The following is a 25,072-nucleotide window of genomic DNA, read 5'->3' as shown; positions in this document are numbered from 1 at the left end:
TTTTATTATGATACCTGTATTTTTTGTCATCATCATCATTTTTTTGGTGAAATCTAATCCACCTTTTTGACTACGTACAGTTAATAAATTTCAAAAAATTCTTTTTTACAAATATATTACAAAATTTGAAACTGAAATAACTTGACCAAGACTTCAAATCCTGGGGGGTACTAGGGAAAAATGGGTTACGGGGATTAGCAGCTGGTCAGCGTACCTTTTTTAACCTCCACGAGTCCAAGGTAGGGTCGCAAAAACACCAAAATAGAAAAATCAGTCCCTCGTAGGGTGCCTTTTTTGGATAATTTGGGGAAAAAGTAGAAAATTTGAGAAAATTTTGGAATTTCAGTCCCATTCAGGGTCAATTTTTTCGCAAATTTCGGAAAAATTATTGAAAAAACGAGTCCCACTCGTAGGGTCCATTTTTCGAACCTCAGCGGAGCACCCCCGTCGGTTGGCAAGGGTAATACCCTCCCGGGCTTCAAATTCACTTGACCTTAGACTTAAAGCTTGAAAGCTCTTTCTTTGTATAAATCTTATCGACTGTCAAACGATTTTTTAAATTGCTAATTTTCGAAAATTAATCCAGAAAAGTTTCGCGATTATTTTGCCTTTTGAAATCAAATCTCGGCAAAAATTAGTCCGATAAGTAATATCTTCAGTTGTCCTTGAGATTTAAATTAGTTCGGGAAATCCAAGGATGATTGAAATTCAATTCAGAAAATATATGATAAAAAATATGTATACTATCTACAAAACCAAATATAATATCATCATAATATCTCAACTTAGTAAAAACGTTCATTATAATATTTTATGTAATATTGTATCACTGTAATATCATAATACCAAACCAATTTTTTAATTTTTTCATTGTCTATTATAAAAAATGGAAAATATATCTCGACCAAAACGGAGATTCATAATCCATAATAAAATGTCATATTACCATAACACAATAGTAAGATGCATGTCTTTAATGGGTTACCAAACACAGTACCAAAAAGTAGCATAAAAGGTTGATATAACACAACATGTAACACAACATCATAATACGTCTTAATCATTTTCTGTACTAAAGATGAACCCAAGAGTTTATATATATACAAACACAATGATACCATAACAAGAGCCCAATATTTCAGGGCATAATAAAAAAAGTTATAATACAGGAAAGGCTGTTTTACTGTTAGATTACCAGTAACTTTTTCGTATTATATTGTAACACCAGCGGGAGTAAGATCTACAATATGTAATATGTAATACCCTTATTACAACACCGTCATTATTTCAGTTTATTGACATCAAAGTCCACTAATGAAAAGAAACACTCCGATTTTTCCTGACCGGAGACGAAGGCATTTCCATATAGCCACACTCGTCGTTCGAACATTGTCTAATATAATCATTTGTCAGTTTAAGAGATGTGAAAAAGCGGTTTTGCATTTCGTAGATTTCATCAATTGATAGTTTTTCGGTTGTATCATTCAAGTTGAAGCCACTGTCGGAAAGCTCTTGACGTAAGCGCCTTTGTTTTGAATTGGCTTTTTTACCATGATGGTGGTGGTGTTTTTCACCAGAGCTTAGTTTCAAATCAATCGATTTACTACGAGGTCGTTGATAATTATTATTCAACAAATCATCATCAATAAAACGTTGTGATCGTTGGTGATAATGATTATTATGATGGTTGCTAAGGGCGTTGCTGTGGTGATGGTGACCACGGTTACTATGCGAATGATGATGATGGTGATCCTTGTCAAAACTTTTTTTGCGATCTTTGCGATTTTTTTCGTGTACGCCACCAAAAACACCTTGATTCAAAGCTTTAGCAAAATGTTTATCCTCGATAGAATCTTCCAAAGAGTCGTCGGTGACGTCAGAAATTGATCCCGAACTACTCCAACTACGGGAATAGATTTGCTCATCAAAACCACATCCCCAATCCGGACAGGTGACCGGTTTTTCGTCATTGATGCTCGGTAAATCACCGGTAGTATTGGCACGTGGTCTGCACGTGTTGTTCGCGTTCATTTCTGGAAACGAGAAAAGAAAAAAACATAGTTTGTCATACAGTGTACTCCAAATAAGAGACACTCTACAGACAGAGATTTAGCCCCAGCTCCAAAAACATTTCAAATTCTTTTTGATTATAGACCAGCGGCCGAGGTAGTGAAAATGAAAAGGCAGCAAAACTGAATCTCGGACGCTGGCCTATTAATACCGTTGTACATGAGAATCACATCCCATGTTATACAGTATAATTCGAATGTCTCCTTAACTCGAACAAGATATTCATGATATTCATGACGTAATCTTTTATACGGAAGCACCCGAGATAAACCGGAACTAGTGGCAGAATAACAAAAGACTAGTGGCAAATTTTGCCACTAATTTTGCCACTAATTCCGGATTATTTTGTGTGCTTCCGTATAAAAGATTACATCATGAATATCATGAATTGCGTCCCTTCAGCTAACAATGCCTTATAAACCGTACTCCATAACTCGAAATGTCCGTAACTCGAACAAATTTATGTCCCCCCCCCTGCGTGTTCCGAGTTAAGGAGACTTTTGTGTCCTTTCGGATCCAAAACACTTCAATAGATAAAACCTATGTATGGCAATCGCGAAATACCAAACTGTTAAATTCATAAAACAGGCTGGTACATAACATCCCTCAGTTCACTTTTATAAGATTCTGATAGCGTTCACGAAAGGTATCACGCTCAGTAAAATCAAAAATCTCAATAACGTTAGATGGACGTTGAAAAAATGTTTTGCTGTTAGATTGTAAAGCGGACGATAAAGATGTAAAACATAGCAATAGTACAAAGCTCAATCAAAACCCTCAAAGTCATGTTTCTACAAAACACACAGGCCTGATCCATTACAACTCAGGTCTGCTGCAACAACAGTCTTGATCAAGTCAATATATAAGGTCCTCTCAAAATAAGTGACGTCAATCAAAACAAATAGAATCAAGGGCTGCAAATGTCTATATACAGGCTGACTGTCAACTGTCAGGTTATCCAGGATTTAAACGAGAAAAACAAAATGGAGACTTTTTTTATAAGATTCATAAAAATTATGTATTGAAATCCTGATCAGACACTAAAACGGGACTAAAACCAACAATTCAAAATAGAATTTAAGTATAAAGTTGAACACCACTAGAAAACCAAAAAGCCAAATCATTATAACGGATTTCGGAAAACTGTGGGTGAATAACCAGAAATCAAATTAAAACAATTTCCACATAACAATTCTTATAACTGCTTATAACGTAGTTTTGTTCACCGCGAAAATCTTATTTGTTTATTTTAGTGTAAAAGGAATCGCAAAAAAATAATCAACCATATTTGTTGACGTCATCAAAATGTCAAAATTTTTTTGCGACGTTGTCGATAAGCTAGCAACGGATCCGGAAAGGTAGTGACATATTGACCACAGACTTAATAACATTTTTTTTGGATACAAGGCCACAAGCTTGTCACAATATGATAGTATAGTCACATTGAAGCAAAAAGTAGGTAAAAGGCTAGTGAACCACTAACTCAATAAGACCTTTATTCCCAGCAAATACAAGGGAGTCCCCAGGCGGTTCGCGTGAATGCGTAAATGAAAAGAATTGCGTGAACAGAAATTGCGTGAATTTCAAAAGAAATTCCGTGAATACAATATGTGAATTGACGGGAGGGGGAGCTTATACAATAAAAGACATTTTAACTTGGAAACCTAAAAAACAGGCGATAGGCAAAGACGAGCATGTTTGTTATATCTTCTACTGACTGGCCTTTGAACCTTGGCTATCAATAGAGCCTCAAATTTCGGCCATTTCCAATCGAACTAAAGAAAAGAAAATATCCAAAAAAACATTTTTTTAAGGAAAAAGGTGTGAACACTATCGACCGTTAGGAATGAAAAACGAAACAAAAAATATATCAGACTTTCAGCTATCAATTTATAATCATTTGAAAGCGAATATCGCGAAAAGATATCGTTCAGAGAAAATTGTTATCACCTTTTTTTTATCAGCTTTTTTTTTCCCTGCCAGAAACCAAAAAAACAGAAAGATATTGATGATAAGAAAATAATTTTCTTCTCTCTTTAATTTAAATTAAGTATCATGCAATATTTTTTATAAGAACGTCGAAAGATCATTCGAATGTTCTTAACTCTTCAGGTTTTAAGCCTAAAAATGTTCTCAACATGTTCTTATTTTCAGCATATTTTGAGTGAGTATTTGGTCTAATTTCCGAAGAAGTTGCACGTTTTGAATTTTCTTAGAAATCTCTCAAATTTCTAACCTTAAAATCCTATGTTCTTATATACTTTGTTCTTATGTAAAAAAAAAAGTGGAAAAAAACAAGATTGCAATATATTTTTTCTTAGTTCTCTATTGGGAATATGCTTTTTATAACTCTGTTTTATTCTTAATGACATGTTAATTATACCACATCTGGTTTAGATATTTTGGCTTTAAAAACAACTTATTCTGATAACCCGTTTTGATAACCTGAATTTGTGTCGACCTGAAAGAGCTTACCGCAATCATTCCAAAACTTGTTTTTTAACGAAGATTGTTTTCAAGATTGCCGTTCTACACGTTTTTATAAGAACAAACTATATAAGAACATAAGACTTCGCTAGCCAAAAACTTAAAGGTTTTGATTTTAAATAAGAGTGATATTGTTTGCTTACTCATCAATTTAATTCACATAAGCTTTTTCACATTGGATTGACATGAATGTGGAGCAAGATTAGTCAGAAAGAGGAAAAGAAAAACATTTTGTTTGCTTATATTAGCCCAATATAACAATAGGCAGACACTGTCCCGATATGAAATAGGTGTCTGATATGAAACGGGAACACTTGTGCAATAATAAACCTTTAAATTCCTGGACCCTGGAATCGTCTAGAGCTAGTCTCAAGTTGAAACCTAAAAATATAGTATTTTGGCTCTATCAAAAGGAGTTCTACTTACGTCAATTGTTATGTTTGCTCTCCTAATGAAAAACGCCATAAAAGTAATCCAACGTTTTCAATGTTTCCTTTTCCTCTTTTCTTAGCGAAGAAAATTATGGAAAAACAACCAAATATCAAGAATATATTTTCTTCATTTATTTTTCATCGTTTATTTCTCATTATTTTCTTTTATAATTTTCACACGTGTTTTATTTGATGTTACTATCTATGTAAAAGAATAAAAAAATTATCAAAAAAAAAAAAAAAAAAATTCAAAAAAAATCAGGAAAAACACTAGAAGAACCCGATGATGAAAAGAACTTCTTCAAAAACATCAAAAAAAACTTTTCAAAATTTACTATACTATTGTAAAAAAAAATCTTCTTTTTACAAACAATGCTTAATATGAGTTTTCTTTCAATTATGATCTTGTTTTGTGTTTTCGTAGATAATTAGTTGTAAACAATTCGATCACGTGATGATTTTGTGACGTAATAGATTTTTGAAAGACGCAGTGCAAGTTCTCTATGATACCCCTGTATTAGTTGTGAACCAGTCAGATCAACCGTTGTGCATGACCCAGTGACATATTGCCAAAAAGGCCTAATTGAAAGCCCCAATGAGATACGGTTTCGTAGAGGTCTGCGATTCAGACTACTTTAAAAGTCAATTCTCCTCAACCTATAGACTAGAGTCTACTTCTGGCTGAACTTTGCTTTCTAATGATTTTTGACGACGCTGAGTTCAGTGAAGTAGACTAGGAGCATTTGGCGAGGTCGCCATTTTGAAAAAAAGAATTTAAAATCCAAATAACAATAAAACTACTTGGAGTTGAAAGATATAATCAAAAATGAGAAACAAACACGATTAACAGATTTGCAATCCCTTATTTTCAAATAAAAATATTGCTTCATACTGTTTTTACCTTCCAAAAAAGACTAAAATCTGGCGGACTGTTTTACAGTCCGCCTAAGCAAAAGCATATTACCATATACTACCGGGCCACTTAATCGCGCCATCCAGTCTATCAAAAAGCTTTAAGTGGACCCCGGGCTACTCAACCTAGTGAGTTATCCAGATCTCAACCTAGCCCCGGTGAAACTTCACTTCTTTAAAGCTTCACCATGTCACTGAGACAGGGGTGTTCGGAAATCGTATACTATTCGAAACCGTAGAAGTGGCGATGTGGCGAGAGTCTAACCAAGCGTGCAGTAAGGCCCCCACTAAGTCTTTTAGGTGAAATCATAAACAATCATAGGCGTAAATTAGAAGAACCCTCTAAAGTCCAATTAATTGTGTGGACAGAGGAGCTATATAATGAAGTTATATGCACTGAAGGAAATATAAACTAGCGACTAACCATGATAATCTGTAACAAAAACGCAATATACATTTTGGAAGAAAGAAATAAAAAAAGGAATGCACAAGTTTTGAAAAAGAATGTTTAAAATCCAAATAACAGAAAAACTACTTGGAGTTGAAAGATGTAATCAAAAATGAGAAACCAACATCAATAACAGATTTGCAATACCTTATTATCAAATAAAAACTTTGCCCACACTGTTTTTAGCTTCGAAAAACAACTAAAATCTGGCAGACTGTTTTACAGTCCGCCTAAGTAAAAGCATATTACCATATACTACCGGGCCACTTAATCGCGCCATCCAGTCTTATCAAAAAGCTTTAACTGGACCCCGGGCTAAGCAACAGGAAGAAATTGTCCAAAACATTCAACACCTTTCCTATTTTCTTAAAATTTTGGACGAAATCAAATCAAGTTGAAATCTATACCCACGTGAGAAAAAAATTTTTTCCCAAACCTATCAATAATTAATACAAAATCCAAGATGAAAGAATCACAACAACAATATGTTTTAAATATTTTAGAAAAAGGAAAAGTACAAATTTATAAAAAGCCGCAAAAAATAATCCTACTTGAATAAAAACAATCCCTTGTTTGACGTCATTTATCAAATTGTAGTTTAGTTGTAGCCTCAGTGCCACCCCCGTCTTTGACTTTTACATCCGCAAATTCATCTTCAACTTCAAAGCATTTTACACACCCCCTTCTCACAGACCCACTGGGAACCCTTCCCATTAGAAAAATGACCAGAATATCGTCCCCGGTGGAAAATCATCCTCCCATTTTTATCCCCACTGAAAATAATCAAATAAACCAATCCTCACTGCAAAATATTGTGATATCTTTCAAATCTTCACTGAATTTTCTGACTTGAAAACAAAAGAATTTAAATTCCCGGCCATGAGAAATATGGGAATATTAACCCCCATCGAGTTTTAGTCCGTTACTTTTACCCCCACTAGCTGAGAAAATCCTACCGGGTTTGTGAGAAGGGGGTGTCTTTAGGGGAGACTTACCTGGGGCATGTGGAGAGACAGGTTTCCTTATAACTTGAAATTGTACCAAGGGATCTGAATAAAATTATTGTTGGTCTCTCGCATTTCTATAAGCCAGTGATTAAAGCAGTAGTTCGTCGGCCAGTTAATTATTTTGATTTTATTTTGAAATCTATCTAGGGAACTCCGCCGTCAATTACTGCTTCAATTAAATACAAGATAATCAAAAGGGGAAAAACAAACTCATCAGTCTAATATTAAATTCAACAATTTCTCAATTAAAGCAAATCGTTTTGGTCCTGAGTATAGCTACCGGAAATTAATCATAAATATCTGATTTCAAAAAACGAAATTTTTTGATTAAAATTGATAATTGTTTTGATCGTATATTGAATAAGTATGTTAAATCTGCGTAAAACCAATAAATAGCATAGATTCTCCACCACCATAGAAACACCCCTGTGTCACAGACCCTCTGGGACCCTAGCCCCACTGGAAAATTTGTCGCCAAAATCGTCGCCAGTGGGAAAATACCCTGGAATTTCAGGCCCACTGGGAAATTGACTTTGATTTTATCTTCGTTCGAAATTCAGTGTTTGAAAAATTGCACTTCAAAACCACCCCCATTGAGTTTGTTAAGTTTGGAACAAAGGAATCTTATCCCCATGGAGAAAAAAAGTTCCACCGGAGCTGTGAGACAGGGGTGATCCGAAATATCTAGATTCATGATATTCATGACGTAATGTTTTCTACGGAAATACTCTGGTTTTAGCCAGTAGTGGCAAATTTAAACTAGATACAAAAGTTGTATAAAATCTGCCACTACTGGCAAAAACCCAGTTGTGATTAAGTTTTTATAAGATGCTCACATAATTGGTTTTTCAAAACAATAGAGATGACGCGTTCTTTAGAAAAATATAATAAAAGTTTTTGTTTGAATAGTTAACGACCAATCCAATGACAAAGATTCTTGTAAAATGTTCATCTTGACCCCAAAAACCGGAGTATTTCCGTAGAAAACATTACGAGAAAAATTAATCACCGTGATCTTTAAGTGAATCTATACTTGGTAAAGAGATGCGCCTTTGCAAAGATTCAGACCATTTCAACGAAAATTATTCAAATATTGCAAATTTTCACCTTGAATTAACCCAGAAAGTCACGGTGGAATTTTGAATATTTTCCCCTGTGGAAATCGCTAACCTTTTCTAATCATGATACAGAAATTTCTCAAAAAAAAAAAAAAAATACAAACAAAAAGTAATATCCTCATACACGGTGTACTTTCCATCTAAACGTATCTTAAATATCATATCTCTTTGCTTGGTAGAAATAAAACTTGTAAACAAGTCTCAAGCTATTTGGTCTAGAGCTGATTTTCATATCACGTTTCTTTAGAATATTATTTTAATGGAAAGGTGCTAAATTAGATAGGTAGAGGACCCTTGTAAGCATAGGATTCTTCTCGAGGCTTCTAGAGAAATCCGATTGCCGGTTGCTACATAATAACAACTTCTTGATAGTTTTAATAGTTCTTTTTTTAATAAAGAGTCTTTTAAATTTCAGGGTCCTAATAGGGACTTATCCCACGTAATTGAAACTAACTTTTACTACTTTTCTGCTATTCTAAAATTTCAATTTTTCTTATAGCTAAAGACCAGTAAATTCGTTATGACGTCAATGAAATCTATTTCGTAAAGAACAATAAAGCAAAGATGAATAAACAAATCTATTTTTTATGAAGATCGGATTAATTCCGATTCAACCGGAATAATAAGGGGTTACTCCTACATGAATACATGCGTCAGATACGGCTATGCGCATCTCCGAAATTGATTGTGATAGGGGATGCGTATCGCGTATAAAATTCTCGTCCGAGATCAAAACATATTGGAGCGTGCAGACTATAGGGTCCGAGTCCTCATAGAACAAGGAAGAATCAAGAATCAAGCAAAAAACATACCCCTCTTTCAGTTCCTGGGAATTTCTTTTTGTTTAGTTGAAAGCTAAATATCCGTTGGGATTTAAAAATGCAATTTCTTTCCTTGTTCTTCCCCAGTAGGAATGAAGACTTACTTCTCAATGGGATTAAATTTCAGGGTATTTTTCTCACAAGGGATGATGTTTTGGAAGAAACTTCCAGTGGGCAGAGGATTCAACAGGTCTGTGACACAATGGTGTAAGTTTGTATCAATCTCGAGATTTCTGATTCATTTTAAACTTTTAACGATGAAGAGAAGGCTCAGTAAATAGAAAAGTATATGCAAAACTTTTGAAAATGGAGTTGGTCCTAAACTAAATGCGACCTGAACCCAAATTGTTTGACCGTAGATAAATTCAAGGCATTAAGATTGAGGATAATTTGGAGACTCGGCATTACTTGATAAGGTAGTTTGCTATAAAAGGGTTTTCTTAACTTGCTTTTAGAGAATCAAACTATTTTTTGAAAAAGCTCAAAGTATGTTGCTTACCAGTTTCTGTTTCAGCTTTTTTGATTTGTTGTTCGATTTCCTGTAATTTGTGTTTCTCTAACAATAGCCGTTTGGCTGCTTTTTTACGATCGACTTGTATTCTACACATGCTCTCTGCTCCTCAATATTCAATAATAAATAAGTAAAGTCGCCAAATCAGGTAAAATCTCTTCTTTCTTGGTATAACTCCGTTCCGAACCAACTCAAATTTGAACTGAAAAAAAACCTGATGACCCACAATGCAATGAACTCCTCTTATGAAACGAAATGACGTGACTATATAAATAATAGATTCAACTCTACGGGGGGTAATTCTATTTATTATTGAAATGTCATCTTTTCGAACGATTTTACATGCTCCAGAACGTTGACCTGAAATATTTCATGCGAATCTTCACGTCCTTTGCTTATAACTTCAATAATCGCTGTTAAGTAATCTGTAGTTATGGTTTCCCCCATTTTATGACGTCATTAAATAGGGGTTCTAAAGTCTATTCACGATAAGTGTGCACTCTTTTTTCTTCTACCTATAACTTTTGAAGGAATTCTTCAATCTTTATAAATTTGGTATCATTGGAAAGATATTAGTGAGTGGAACAATTTGAAATAAAAAAATCTTTAAAAAAATTATAAAAATGAAGATGAAAATGAAGAAGAAAAAAATGAAAATCTTGTAGAAAAGTGCTATAACCTTCATTTTCACTGGAGAGATTCTTTGATCTTAGGAGATCATCACTGTGAAGAAATTTCATTAAAATATATATTCAATATAAAGTTATGATACAAAGTTAACAGGTGATTGACCCCAAAAAACAGCAAAAAACTGCAGAAAAAAGGGTTTTTAGACGTCAATCAGCTTATAACTTTGTTTGATATCTTTTGACTGAATGATTATTTTTGAGAATTTTTTTCACAGTGATGACGTTCGATGATTAAGGATTCACTTCAGTGAAAATGGTAGTTATAGCACTTTTCTACAAGATCTTCATTTTTTTCTCCTTCATTTTCATCTTCATTTTTATAATTTTTTTAAAGTTTTCTTTATTTCAAATTGTTCCACTCACTAACGTCTTTCCAATGATACCAAATTTATAAAGATTGAAGAATTCCTTCAAAAGTTATAGGTAAATGAAAAAAGAGTGCACACTTATCGTGAATAGACTTTAATTTCAGTTTATATCTTTATCTGCATATCAATCAATCGTGGTCATAGAAAATCAAGATATCTTCTTTAGTCTCAAAACATCGCAAATACTATATACCTCTGTCTCAGTGAAAATGGATTTCCAAAAGCACTGGCGATTTTCTGGATCATTCATAGTCTAGCATACTCGACGACTAATTCAGACAAAAAATAATAGATGGGCAATAAAAATCTCGTGTATAGCGCTGTAACTGTCAACTGTGGGAAGGCTTGTGAGAGCACCTGCACGTAGCAGAGAAAGGGCCGAATAAATCATGAAGCAGCACGAGATTTCAACAGAGTCTCTTGTATAACACTCTTGAACATTCAGACGTCATCAAATTAAATATGGAGGAAGGCAATACAATGAGCACGTAGAGATGGACATAACTTTGAAGCAGGAGAAAAGATCTAAACTCTTGTTCCCGTCCAGTAGCGTAGCCAAGAAAGGCGCAAAATTTGTGTAGGAGAGCAGATTTTATGCCGTTATGATCATCTTTTAACAACATGAATAGGTAATTACAGTCTCATAAAAATCTGCTCTCCTACACAAATTTTGCGCCCATCTTGGCTACGCTACAGCAGTCATTATCAAACTTTGTCATCTTTAATTTACACATTAACCGCCTTTTCGTGTACCTAAAATTTCCATTCGCAAAAGGATCCAGCTGATCTCCGGCGGAAACAGACTACAAGACTCCCGAAGACAAGGAATACGAATAGTTAAGAGAATAACCCTCTTTAACTCAGCCAGTCTATTGGTTTGAAAAAAGCTAAATTCATTACCACACCCCTGTGTCACTGATCCGCTGGGACCCCAGCCCTGCTGCAAAATTCGGCTGAAATCTCGTCCCCGGTATGAAGAACAGTTTCATCCCCACTGGATTTTTCGAATTTTTATCCCCATTGGGTTTTCAATAGAAAATTCTATCCCCATTGTAGGAAAAAACTTGTGAGACAGGGGTGTATAATTAGCTCAGGATGAAAACTTACCCTGGACAACAGTGGAAATATCTCAGAAAAGAAAAAAATATAGCAGAATATTTTTTTGGAAAATAGAGGTGTGCGCGGCGACGGTAAAGAATCTGTACATTCATTTGAAAAGACTGAGGCTATTATAAGACTATTTTTCAAACTATCATGAAAACATCTTCTCATCACCATCCATATCCCATAGCAACACTTTGAATAATGTATTTGATAAAATCAGCTTAACTATATATGCAATGGAATCTTCATAACTCGAACAAATTTGCATTCCCAGTTAGAGTTATAAGACTTTGCCGTGGAAGATTCTTTCTACAATCATGGATAAAATATTTGAGAAAAGGGGATTTCCCATGAGACTTTAAGACCGTAGGATCTCAGGATTTAAAAGCTCAAATTTGCTCCAATGAGGCTTGGAATATAGCCTAAAAGCCACCGAGCCCCTCCAAAATCGAAATATTCGATGAAAGAAGTTGAAGTGCTAAAATAAGCAATTTTCGCCCGAGCTTTAAATTCTGAAAAACGTTAAAATACACTAAAATCTCAATATATCTCGACCATAATTGTAACAACAACTTAACTGTGTTCATGCTTACCCTCCCTCAAACCCAAGTGATTTTACCAAAATTATGGTTTTCATAAAAGAATAGTAGTAGTCGATGTAAACAAACTTGATTTTGATATCGATATCGATATCGATATTATCAAGGCTGATATTTCTAGAACTGACGTAAAAAGGCAATTCCAATTCTTATCTTTACACCACATCAAAGGACTTATACTTAAAAAAAAGACAATACTTCCAAATCTCTCTTGGCTTACTAAACGGTAATGTAGAAAATATTATTTGCGGTGCACCAACGTCGTTTAAACGTTTTTCCGATGTTCACAATGTCCATAAAACGTTAGATGGACGTTGAAACAACGTTGTGTGCCAGCTGGGAATTAGTTTATGCTTGAGGACTGATCATATTTTTCTCACGCTAATATTTTTAAATAATATCTATTTGTAGATAGAGCAGACAACAAAATGAATGATTTAGATTTAGATACTTTTTTCTCCAATTGATATTTAACTCCTTTATTACACCCCTGTCTCACAGCTTTGTTGGAACTTCTTCCCACAGTGGGGAGAAACTTTTTCATCGAAATCTCAATGGGGGGGGGTAGAAGGGGGTAGAAATTCTATTGTTCCCAGGTCAAAAATCTAGTAGGGATATTTTTGGAGTATAATTTTTTCCATTGAATTTCAAATGGGGATGAAAACAGAGCCCGGAAACTGAGTCAATTTTACAGTGGAGCTGAAATGATAGGGTATTTTCCCGACAGGGAAAACTTTAGCCAAATTTTCCAGTAGGTAGGAGGGGGGTTCCATCGGGTCTGTGACAAAATAAAATCCGGAAATACAAAAAAGTAAGTAAATATGCTAGGACATTTGACATTGCTTCACTCAAAATAAAAAATATTTCCTTGAACGTCAATTTTTTAATACCAAAACGTCAAAATATCGAAGATGCAAATCCTGACTAAATTACAATCTCTCAGAAACTTCTTTTTATTGAATGAGGTCAATTAAAAAAGCTAGAAAATTGTTTAGGTAATTGGTAGCTAAATGCGACGCTAAAATTACCCAAAGTTTTAGCATTAAAGTTGACATTAAATTGATAGTGCACACATCTTCTTAAATTCTTTTGAAGGAGAAAGACTAATTTCTCGTTGGAGCCATAATTTTTGGGCGGATCATGTAAAGCTTTATATAAATAAAACAATTGCAAATGAAAAACGAATGTAAAAAATAATGAAGAAATCTCTTGAAACAAAAGATACATTTTCTAAAGTTTTGCCCATTTTCTGCAAATATTTCAGCGAATTTTGGAGGGCTTTACATTTTGGTCCTACACTCAGATGTATAAATTCGGTATCAATATTTGAAACCTGGGACCCAATTCTTCTTTGAATGTAAATTTGGCTAAACTTACAAAAAATAATAATCGTAAACATTGAAAAACCTTCTTAAAGCGCATTTTAACAATACTCCTTTAGAAATTGTACACTGGATTCTCTATAACTCGAACCCGCACGGGGAACACAAATCTGTTTGAGTTACGGACATTTCGAGTTATGGAGTAGTGTTAACTGAACGAGCGAGATTATTTGTTCAAGTTAAGGAAGTGTTATAGAGATTCCAGTTAAAGAGATTCAGCTGTATTTTTTTCCAAATCCAAATACATTTTTTCAAAATAAAAACGTATCATTGAAGATCAAAAACTTACTTGAAAATATCGAAGAGCCCCTTTGATTCTAACTCAATATCGAATTTTTAACAGAGTCGTAAGCAATAGTCTTTGCTATACTTGTCACGAATATTTTTACTCAATCAAATATACCCAAAGACTTACTATATTTGGGCTATATTTAGAAGATTTTCATGATTTTTTGAATTTCGTGCGCATATAATATGTATTCGTGATCTATTCTTCGACTGTTTTCGATAAAGCTGATATAAAGTCTTTTTTGGGGAGCTTCATAATGCATCACGCAAAATAATATTAATTAGAAATAGTGGATGGAAAACGAATTCGCAGTTGGCCGATACAGAGTTATAAAGCAAAAGCTGAAAATAAATTCACAGAAAGTTAACCTGGAACACTAGGGTATTTCGCTTTTATGTATCCATCGTCCTTGAAGAAGAATATATTAATCATGGAACAACCTTTATAGGAAATGCGGAAAAATAAATATGCGCAGATTTTACACCATCAAGGCGGTTTACTACACCCCTGTTTCAGTTCCCCGGTAGAACTTTTTCCCTCAGTGGGGATGAAAATTTCTATCAAAATGCCAATGGGGATAGAAAATCTATTGTTTCCAGCTCGAAAATTCCAGTGGGGATGGTTTTGGAGTGCAATTTTTTACATTCAGTTTTCAATGGGGATAAAATCATAGAGCAATTTCGCAGTGGGGTTGAAATTGTAGGATATTTTTTCCGCCGGGGACGATTTTTTGGCCTATTTTTCCACTGGGGTGGGGGGTCCACCGGGTCTGTGACACAGGGGTGTTTTACTGGAAAAATAGTGGCGGTAGAGTTTCCCAGCTGGCACACAAGGTTGTTTCGACGCTTTTCTAACGTTCACAACGTCCATATAACGTTAGAAAACCGTTGAAACGACGTTGTGTACCAGCTGGGTTGGAAAAAAACACTGTAAACACCTCCGCCACTGCTTACTCCGCCCCGAACTAAACTCCGTTTTCAAATTTATCCCGCCTTCTGAATTATTCCATTTCTAGTGACATTTTGTAGACAATAGGGTCGTCTATTATGGAACTAAATACCTCTGTACTCTAAGGTCCCGAATAATAGGGGGGTCTGAATAAAAGGAGGGGGGGTCCGAAATTTTATAAAAATTTCAAAATACAGTTGATGCTCTCTAATTCGATCTTCAAGGGGAATAGGATTTTCATCGAATAAGGGAGCTTATCGAGTAAGGGAGCGTCGTTTATGAGAGTTTCTTGTTGACGGGGACTTTAAATTTCATCGAATAAGGGAGTCTATAGAATAGTAGAACGTCGAATTAGAGAGCGTCAACTGTATAATAAACGGGAGGGTCTGAATAAACAGGGGAACCTGAAAATATTTAGAACTTTTCTGTTACCAAATTCTATGAATTTTCAAGGGGTAAATTAAGGGTAATAAAATGTAAATTAAACACAAAATAATAAACGATTTGTACTTTGCAAGCAATCTTAACACTTGCTTAACACTGTATAGTGGTTCTTCTCGACAATAGTCTTCTTTGTTGTCTGAATTCTTCTCGTCTGGGTGAGCTGAACCTCCTGTCTGTCTGTCAAAAATTCGAATAGAAACATTCGAAAACGAAATTCGAACGTTCGAAATAGATTAAGCCTGATTTACACTTCAACTCAAAAACAAAAAAAACGGGGGGCTCCAAAAATTTTTCGAAAATTAATAAGCGGGTGGGGACGTCTATTCGGGACCTTAGAAAGTGCTTTAGTATCGAGGAGATGGGAGTTTGATTTCAGAATTAAAATAAGATCCATAGCCCTATTTCAAAAAAGTGCTATATCCAATCCGTCATTTTAAATACGACGCAAATAAAATTAAGAGCTTCACTTTTTCTTGCTTGGGAAAGGTTGCAGATTCCATTTTAGGGGGGGGCGTACGATCTGGCGGTACTCGGGATAAAGCCTAATTTAGGGCCGGGAAGCGGTAAAAACGATAAAAAGTATTCGGGAAACGGTATTTTGAAAGAGCCACGGTGACAGTAAAACACCTGATTTTTCGTCCGGGATGAGGTAATTCTTATAAAAAACATCGGTATTTCGGTAAAAGTCATACGTAGACGGTACATAAAATTTTCGGACTATAAAAAAAGCTTGTCACAGGAGTCAGCAAAAAGGTAAAAAAAAAACATGAAAAACTCCCAAAAAAAGAATCTTACACCAGGAATGGGTTTATTTTGAGGCTTTTTGAGGCTTTTTAATACAGGGAGGAGAACGTTGGGTTTGTAAAGTTGAGCTAGAATGTCTGTCTGTCACCTCGAAACTTTGGGGCAGGCTGGAGTCTTCAAAAATGGTCGAATTCGGCTGAAACTTTGCACGCTTGTTCTTGTTCCTTGGGTGAATCCCTTGGGTGTTTTTTTTCAATGATTTATCATAGCCGGAAGGGCTAGATTGCAGTTTTAACCTTTATTTAGCAAAAAAAATTAGGTTTGGTAGAGCAATCAAGATAAACTCGAAACTCCTTTCGTGAAACTGTGCTATTTTTTGAACATTTTTTAACATTTTCAAAAGCGTGCTTTAACTTTAAAATGACATAACTCAATGAATAATGATTCAAATTGAAAACAGGACCCACCAAAGTTTTAGTACCACATTAACATAAAAAAGTCTTTCTATTCTAAACATTTCCACCTTGACATAATCAAACGTCCGGACTTTTTTCTGGAAAATCCGGTACATTTTTTTCTTTAGAAAGGTAGTTTATCTCTGTAAATTTTTGCAATCGAAACAAAATACGAAAATAATGATCTACCTCATACACATTCTATTCCATTTTGCCGAGTTTTTGACTTCTAGTCTTTAGAATTTTATGGGGAAAAACAGCGGGGCCGGTATTTTCGTAAATTTTGGACGGGATAACGGTAATTTTCAAAAAAATGGCCGGGATGGCGGTAATTCAAAACCTCGTACGCCCCCCACATTTTAGCCCTCGAGCGGCTTTCAACTCAATGAGCGAAGCCTTAAACTACAGAAATTTCTATTTTGTAGAAATGAAATACTGCTAATGTGCATTTGGATCTTCAAAATAGCTTTGATAAAATGACTTACCTAAAACTGTAGACAAAGACAAACACTCCATGTCGTAAAATGACAAGTAGCACCACAATGATTTTTCATAAACAAATCTGTCTAAAGTTTAATAAATCCACAAAAATTTTCTTAGCACTTTAAAATTAGTTTGCTTCTATGAGTGCCTAGTTAGTCAATGGCTCTTCAAAAAGAAATACAATGTAATACTTTTACACTGTAAGTGCTATATATATCTTGCATACAGGGCGCAACAATTGGCAAAACTCCAAATTAAAATTCATTCAAAAGTCCAGAAGATAAAAGCAAATGAGAAATCATATCGAAGGATGACGTCAATAAAAACTTGAGTTTTGGTTTTATGAGTTACCTTTTTGTCAAAAAAAATAGAAATCACGAGGACCAAAATGGGAAAATGTTTTTTTGGTTGCGGAAAATTTAACATGTGGTAGATTCTTTTTCAAGTTTTGGATGCTTTGGTGCGCCAATGTTTTCAAATGCAAATAAATTTTGAAGTATGTATGCTTTATGAGAGATTCTATGGGCGGTATCGAGTGAGCTCAGGAAAGATCAGTTATGAAAGCATTAAGTAGTGGAAACATCTTGGAAACTAACCGGTAGAAGTCAATAATCTTAATGACGAACTATTTTTTTCTGCATTTTCTTGATGAGTGTCCCGACTAAATTAACTGGATCATATGACTAAGACCAGGATAACACCCCCTTCTCACAGACCCGGTGGGATTTTATCAGCCAGTGGTAAAAATAACGGACCGAAACTTAATGTTTTTATTGCTGGGGATTTGAATTACATTGTTTTCTAGCCAGAAAATTCAGTGGGATGGAAAAAATGGCACATTATTTTTCAGTGGGGATTTACTTATCTAATCATTTTCAAAGGGGACAATCAGAGGCGGGAGGATATTATTTTGGCCAGATTTTCCGGTAGGAAAGGTTCCCATTGGGTCTGTGAGACAGGGGTGTAGGATAGGTGTGCTCCTCATACTCGTAAAACATACCTTCAGTCTTTAGACAGTAAACCCCCTCTTAAATTTTGACTGTCGTGTAAATTTACCGTCCATCATTGGTTCACATAGATAATATATTGATATTGATTGATATAATTTTCAACATTTCCTATCGAATTCCACAGGGAACAATTTTTTGAATTTCTAAATTCTCTACAATACATTAAAAATTAGGGCGATCTAATTGTTGCTCATAAATGAGGTAATGGTTTGGCTATTATAAAATCAATTTACTACTAAACATGATGCAATTGACCCAAATTTTTGTTAAATGGATATATGCAACACGAGTTTGAGCTGTTTTGTTTTCAAACAGGAGGGTTTTATTCTTTTTAGGTATTAAAGTCTTTCTTACAAACTAAATATAGTTTAATGAAGTAGATTAAAACCGTAAACAACAATAAAATCTCGCTAAAAACGTCAAAAGGAAATTTACACTTCAGGAAATAACAGAACGATTAAATTTCAATGCTACATTAAGATTTAGTAACATTTTAACCCATGCCACTCAACCAATTGGACTAATAGCTTACTGACAAATAGGATTACCAAACTTGAATTATAACAACTATCCTTCGTCGTAAATTATTAATTTTTAAATTTTTGGGGAAAATCATCCTAAAAATATTCTTATGGTATATTCTTAGGCTAGGATCCAATCAAGCCTAGATCTTGCATATAATACATACCTCAAGCAAAGATTTGGCATTATTGTGAAAGTTCTTAGTGCTACCGGGAGCTAATTATGGTAAAATGCTCTAAAAATCGACATTCTTAGGTTCTGTAGCCAAATTCCATGATGCTGTTATTTGTAGCATGTTCTTAATTTTTTGTCCAATTTCATTATGAGAATTCTTCTAAAGTATATTCATGTTATAAAAAAGCGAGTACGAAAGTCATAATGTATCCCCCTTTGCATATAAAGGTCCTTTGAATGTTAGATAGAGATAGCCAATGAAAACATAACCCGAAGAAAAAAAGGAGTGTTGGATAGAGTCCAAAAATTGGGGTTTTTTCGAGTCCTTAAATTACAAACTTGACAAAAGGAAACGAGTATAAAACCGAGCTTCCTGTCGAGTTAGTTTAGTTATCCAAAAATAGAAGTCGAAAGCTACCAACCACGGTATCTTAAAGAGCCTTTACGGAATGAATTACGCTCAAAATGTTGAGGGGGTAACAAATCTTTGTGAGTATTTAACTTAGGTGAAACCTGAAACGAGAGATTTTCAGAGTTAAAAAGAAAAGACTTCGAGTCCCTCAAGTCATTCGAGCAGGTCAAAATTTCAGCAAGTTTCATTAGCTCTATCATTACATCATAATGACAATGTAGCTAAATTTAGAAATTTTAAGTACATTAAACCAATGAGATGTCTTTAATATAGGAAGTAATTGTTATGTACAGACGTCAACCTCAAGATTTCAAACAATGGAATTAAGCTTTATCTTGGACATGTTAAATCCGGTTAACAGACAGTACGAAAAATTCCAGTTCTAAACTGACGTCAAGAGTTTAATTTTACAATATTTTAGCAAAGAGAACAAGGTCAAGCAATTTCCGATCTTAATGACGAAATTCCGGTGAAACTCGCTGCACGGCATATTAAAATAAACGTGGGATTGCGAAATTTGTAGCAGCACGTGAATTAAACTCGACACCTATGTCTCAGCCCCGGTGGAACTTCCCTACATCTTGGAAAATCAATCAAAATCAACACCACGAAATATCATCCATATTTCCCTGGGATTTCAGTATTTTTAGGTTTCACCTTCACGATTTTGGTTTTCCTATATATTTCAATGCCAGCAAAAAATCAAAAATCAAAAATGACTGCTGATTAAGTAGAGAATCTTAGTTTTCGAATCAAACGAAAAAAAACGGAGATGATGGCTGAAACTGATTTTTCAAGCTGTTAGGGAGTTCAATCGGGGCCTATTTTTGCCCCTGTAGTGTATCTTATTATTTTTTCTATCTATAGTGTATCTGTGTACCAATCATTATAAAAACAAAGTACAAAAAATAAACAGTATACCTGGTATGTTATCCAGCATAGAAACAAAGCGTTTCATTCGTCGCATTTTGGAACGCATGGCAGCTTGTCAACTAACACAACAAATCAGAAGAGAAACAATCAACCACGATCGTATATGAAAAACTTTTGGTTGAAACGGCGCCCCAGTAAAACCATATAAATTGGTGACCTTTGATCAGTCTCCAGAGTATCAACGAATATCAACTATATTTGATGCAGCGTCTCGAATGAAGATTGAGTTGAATTTAATCTTACGCACTGGAATGATAGGAATTATAAGAAATATAAAACATTTTCTTTTTATAAGAACAAAAAAGTCTATAAGAACATAAGAATATTAAGAATATTGTGTGAGAGTTTGGTTGGGCTTTACGGGCTTAAACCATGCGATTTCTCATCAAAACACGAATACAATGATAAAAGATAAGAACATTTTGAGAACATGATAATATTCCTTTTTCAATCCAAATAATCATCGTATTGAAAATAAAAAAATCTAGGTAACTAACCAGCTTCAACTAAATGTACTAAATTCAAAAGAAATTACTTTTTGGAATGTTACTTAGCGTAGAAACCACAATTATAATACTGATAAAACCAAGTCAACATCTAGTTTCTGGTCATATAAACATTGACATAATAATTGATTAGTTTTTTCATTTAAATATACTTGACAAGTCTTGACAAAAATGACATAAGAAACCTATCCATCATATCTTGGATTTAGTGATAATAGGACTAGTAAACGTTTTTTATAAGAACAAACTACGTAAGATAAAGTAAGGCTTCGATGGAGAAAATGTTAAGAACAATTCAACAACATTTAAGGCTTTATGGACGAAATTCCTCACAAAATGGTAAAATTAAGAGCAGTTTAAGAATATTTTTAGGCTTAAAACTCAAAAAGGCTTCGAAAAATTTGAATGTTCTTATAAAAAAGCATGCACGCTAAGTAAGATCACATGATTTGAATTTGATATGTAATACAAAAATACTTCATGAAAACCAATCAGCCAAAAAATATAAGAGGATTATTATTAAAAAATAGATGTTGGCCACATATAGCTAAATAAGCGGAGACGCCCTACCTACCTGAAATATTTTTAAAATTTAGTCTTTCATATGGAAAATACACTAAAATTTTATCCACATAGAAAGTTACACAAGATCCTTCCCGACCAGGAAAAATCACAACATGGATTTTCAGATCACATGCTTCAAATTTGATATGTCAGTCCATTGATAATGTTAGAGGTCGATGGTCAGTCATACATAAAAACATCCCCTTCTCACAGACTCATTGGGTCCCACTGGAAAAATTGGCCAAAATATCATCCCCGGTGGAAAATTATACACTGATTTTGTCCCCACTGAAAACAATCAAATAAACCAATCCTCACTGCAAAAAGTAATGCTGTTTTTCCAATCCCCACTGAATTTTCCGACTTGAAAACAAAAGAATTGAAATCTGAAATGAAAAACTCAATCCCCATCGAGTTTCACTTTGTTATTTTTATCTCCACTTGCTGAAAAAATCCTACCGGGTCTGTGAGAAGGGGGTGTATAAAACTTGAGGAACCAATAAGTTAAAAGATAGGATGAGCAACAACTTTTTTTTTGTGATAATCCTCTTATCTTTTTAACTGTTTGGTTTTCTAGTTTTTCAACCGAAGCATGAAGAACACCCGGCCAACCACTGCGCCAAGTTGTAGGTTTGAACAATGAGTTTAAAGCCCAAAGGGCTAGAGTAGAATCTCTAACCTTTTCCAGGCAAGAAAAGGTGACGCCACTTATTTCCTATCCAGAACGCGCCTAGAACGCGCCGCAATCATGACGACGGATTGTATCCAGCGGTTCCTATGTTTTTAAGGACTGCACTTTTTAAAAATATAGCGATAGATTTTACTTTCAATCCGGCGTTTGTGTCAAAACCACACGCGAGCGTTCTGGATGGGAAAGAAGTGGGTTCGTTTCCCATCCAGGAGTCTTAAGTCTAGCCCTTCGAACTTGGAAGTCAATGGGTTCGAACCACAACCGAGTCATACTAAAGATTCCAAAATAGTACTTGATTCCTCTCCGCTTGATCCTCATCAACAAAAGATTTTATCTGATATTCCGATGGTATAAACGTTGAAACAACGTCGTGTGTGCGCCAGCTGGGTTTCATAGGAGAGGGGACTTTCATCTCCCTGCCAAGAAAATTAGATTTTCAACTCAAAACAAAGTAATGTCATAAACCCCAGATCTTAGATAACTTTCTCAAATCTACACATAATATGCACTATCAGCTCAAACAAGAAACCTTAAAGTAACCACAATGTTTTTAAGAGTTGCTAGTCTTTTTTATCTCATAACCCACATACATAGAGTCTTAAAACGCGACAAAACGCGAACGCCCAAAAACATAAATACAAAAAAAGGCACTCAAAGAGAAATTAATGAAAACACGAAATTACTTATCTTTCACATCGCGCAGAAAATAAGCTCATTATTCGAGATATCAAATATTACAATCGCCTTGGCATACCTCTCATAAAAAGTTCTGTTGTCATGGCTCCCCTCTATTGTTCTATTACTAGTTATGACGTCAGTGTTAGCTTCTAGTCTTTTACTGGTTTGTCTATTACAATATTACTTTCACGTACGGGCTGATATTACCGTTTGGTTAAACCTTTTTATTAAAATTCACTTGGTTTTAATACAAAGGTTTTTGCTAATCGGCAGATAAAACAGGTGACAAAGATATAATGAAACTTTTTCACGTGACTTTCATAAAAATGGGATAGCTTAAAATTTGAATGAATTTTCGTCATTTTTGTTTAAAAAAAACTGCAAGTTGCGGGATTCTTAGATAGAAAGTTGCAGCACGATCCGTGTTTTCAAGCATTCTCAAAAAACAGTCACTGGTGCTTTTTGACAACTTCAACACAATGTTACACTGGGTGAAAACCGAAATTTCCAGTTCATTGGAAATACCAAAAAAGACCTAAAAATGTCTGGAAATCTCACTTTTTTTGGTATTTCCGAAGGTATGGAAATGTCAAATTCTCAAAATTTGGAAACGCCACTATGTGACATTCGCTAAATTCCCAGACTTTGAAATGTCAAATTTCCTGATCTTTTTTATGTTTTAAAATTCATCTTTTTGGGGATTTCTTGAGGAATGGAAATGTCAAATTTCCCAAATTTGGAAACGCCACTATGTGACATTCGCTAAATTCCCAGACTTTGAATGTCAAATTTCCTGATATTTTTTTTGTTTTAAAATTCATTTTTTTTGGGATTTCTTGAGGAATGGAAATGTCAAATTTCCCAAATTTGGAAAACGCCAATATGTGACATTTGCTAAATTCCCATAACTTGGAAATTTCATATTTCCTGGTATTCCTTATAATTAAAAGTCATCTTTAAATAGGTTGTAAAAAGCTTCAAATTACTATGTGAGGAAAGATGAGCATAAAATTCTCGGTAATCTAATCATTTTACCAACTTGACGCTACAAGGATACACAAAATGGCAAACCAACAAATAATACATAACATTAAATATTTATTTAACATGTTTCATTTCAAAGCACAAAGATAAAAAAGCTATGATATTGTATAAAAAATCCATCAAATCCACCATCTCACCATCAATCAAATTCCTGTTGAGTCTAGTTATTAGAACCTTGCATACAGTATATGAAATTTTGTGTACAATAATCTGTTGAGTGTATCATTAAAACTGTGATTTCTGAGATTTCCGATGAATGTTTAGTTTACCCATTCTACAAGAAGTTTATGTCTGGAGCGAAGGAGATATGAGTTTTAATTAAGTTTTCAAGCCACTGATCTGAATGGTAAAGTCTGTCATTCTGAAGCGTAATGTATCAATACTCTGTCCATTGGAAATCCAAAAGAATTCAATCTAATTTACCGACTGCAACAATATTTCTTCGAGCAAAGGCTTCAATTATCAAAAGTCTTGAAGGTACAGTATAATGATATTCCATGGTTGCGTTGTTTGTGACTGAATTTGTTTCCATTTCAAGTATTGTTTTTTCTGAAAAGAAAATCAAAACATTAAATGATAAGAAAATATATAATTTTACAAGTTAAAAATTCATAACCGACACACAACTTCATCTTACAAAGAACTTTCGAGAAAAATAACGAAATAAAATCGAAATATTTCACATGTTCGCTCAAAAGTCACATGATTGAATACTCACATATAATTGGCTCAACACTATGTTTATTGATTTAAGATAATAAACCACATTTTTCTTTCTTTCGCTCTCTTTTGTTGAAAATAATAAACAAATCTAATATGCGATTTACGTCATAGCAAAGATAGTTCAAAATAAAGTCTCAAGGAGAGCAATGACTTCCATATAAGGAATAATAACAGGAAAGAAACACTTTTTATTTGAATATATTTTATTCAACCTTCTTTGTTAGAAAAACTTTGAATTTTCGACCGTTTTTCACAAAATTTGCTGAGTCGTGACCAACATTTGAAAGAATCTTTTTCCATTTTTTTGATCTTAGGACTGCTCTGAAAAATTGGTGAAATTCATACCCTTTACATGTCATACAGTGTGCATTTTCCTCAATATTTCAACCCTTTAAGAGCGAAAAATCTTTTTAAGAATCTCTGAAAATTCATCTTTAGTCTTTCTAGCGACTAAAAATTTGAAAGTTCATGAACTTTAAAAAGCGCTATAAAAATGTGAAATTTC

The 25,072-nt window shown here is 34.3% G+C and overlaps 1 protein-coding gene across 4 annotated transcripts; it reads right to left on the bottom strand.

The window, feature by feature from the left end:
• Positions 1-20,609, bottom strand: LOC136809004 (histone-lysine N-methyltransferase set1-like). 4 transcript variants are annotated; one of them, XR_010846938.1, is made up of 2 exons: positions 4,984-5,222; positions 1-2,033 (listed from the first exon to the last, which is right to left on the bottom strand). XR_010846938.1 is itself a non-coding variant. In XM_067065578.1 (2 exons), the coding sequence occupies exons 1-2, from the start codon at positions 20,405-20,407 to the stop codon at positions 1,312-1,314; spliced, it is 780 nt and encodes a 259-aa protein (XP_066921679.1). In that variant the 5' UTR covers positions 20,408-20,609; the 3' UTR covers positions 1-1,311. The 4 variants fall into 4 exon arrangements, 3 of the variants coding, with proteins under 3 accessions (XP_066921679.1, XP_066921680.1, XP_066921678.1); XM_067065578.1 differs by lacking the exon at positions 4,984-5,222 and adding an exon at positions 20,350-20,609; XM_067065579.1 differs by lacking the exon at positions 4,984-5,222 and adding an exon at positions 17,313-17,446.
• Between the last annotated feature and the right edge of the window lie 4,463 nt (positions 20,610-25,072).

This window comes from Clytia hemisphaerica, unplaced genomic scaffold, assembly GCF_902728285.1.
Source record: "Clytia hemisphaerica strain Z4C2 unplaced genomic scaffold, Clytia hemisphaerica genome assembly, whole genome shotgun sequence".
Taxonomy (NCBI): domain Eukaryota; kingdom Metazoa; phylum Cnidaria; class Hydrozoa; order Leptothecata; family Clytiidae; genus Clytia; species Clytia hemisphaerica.
This window is presented reverse-complemented; position numbering and strand designations above follow the sequence as displayed.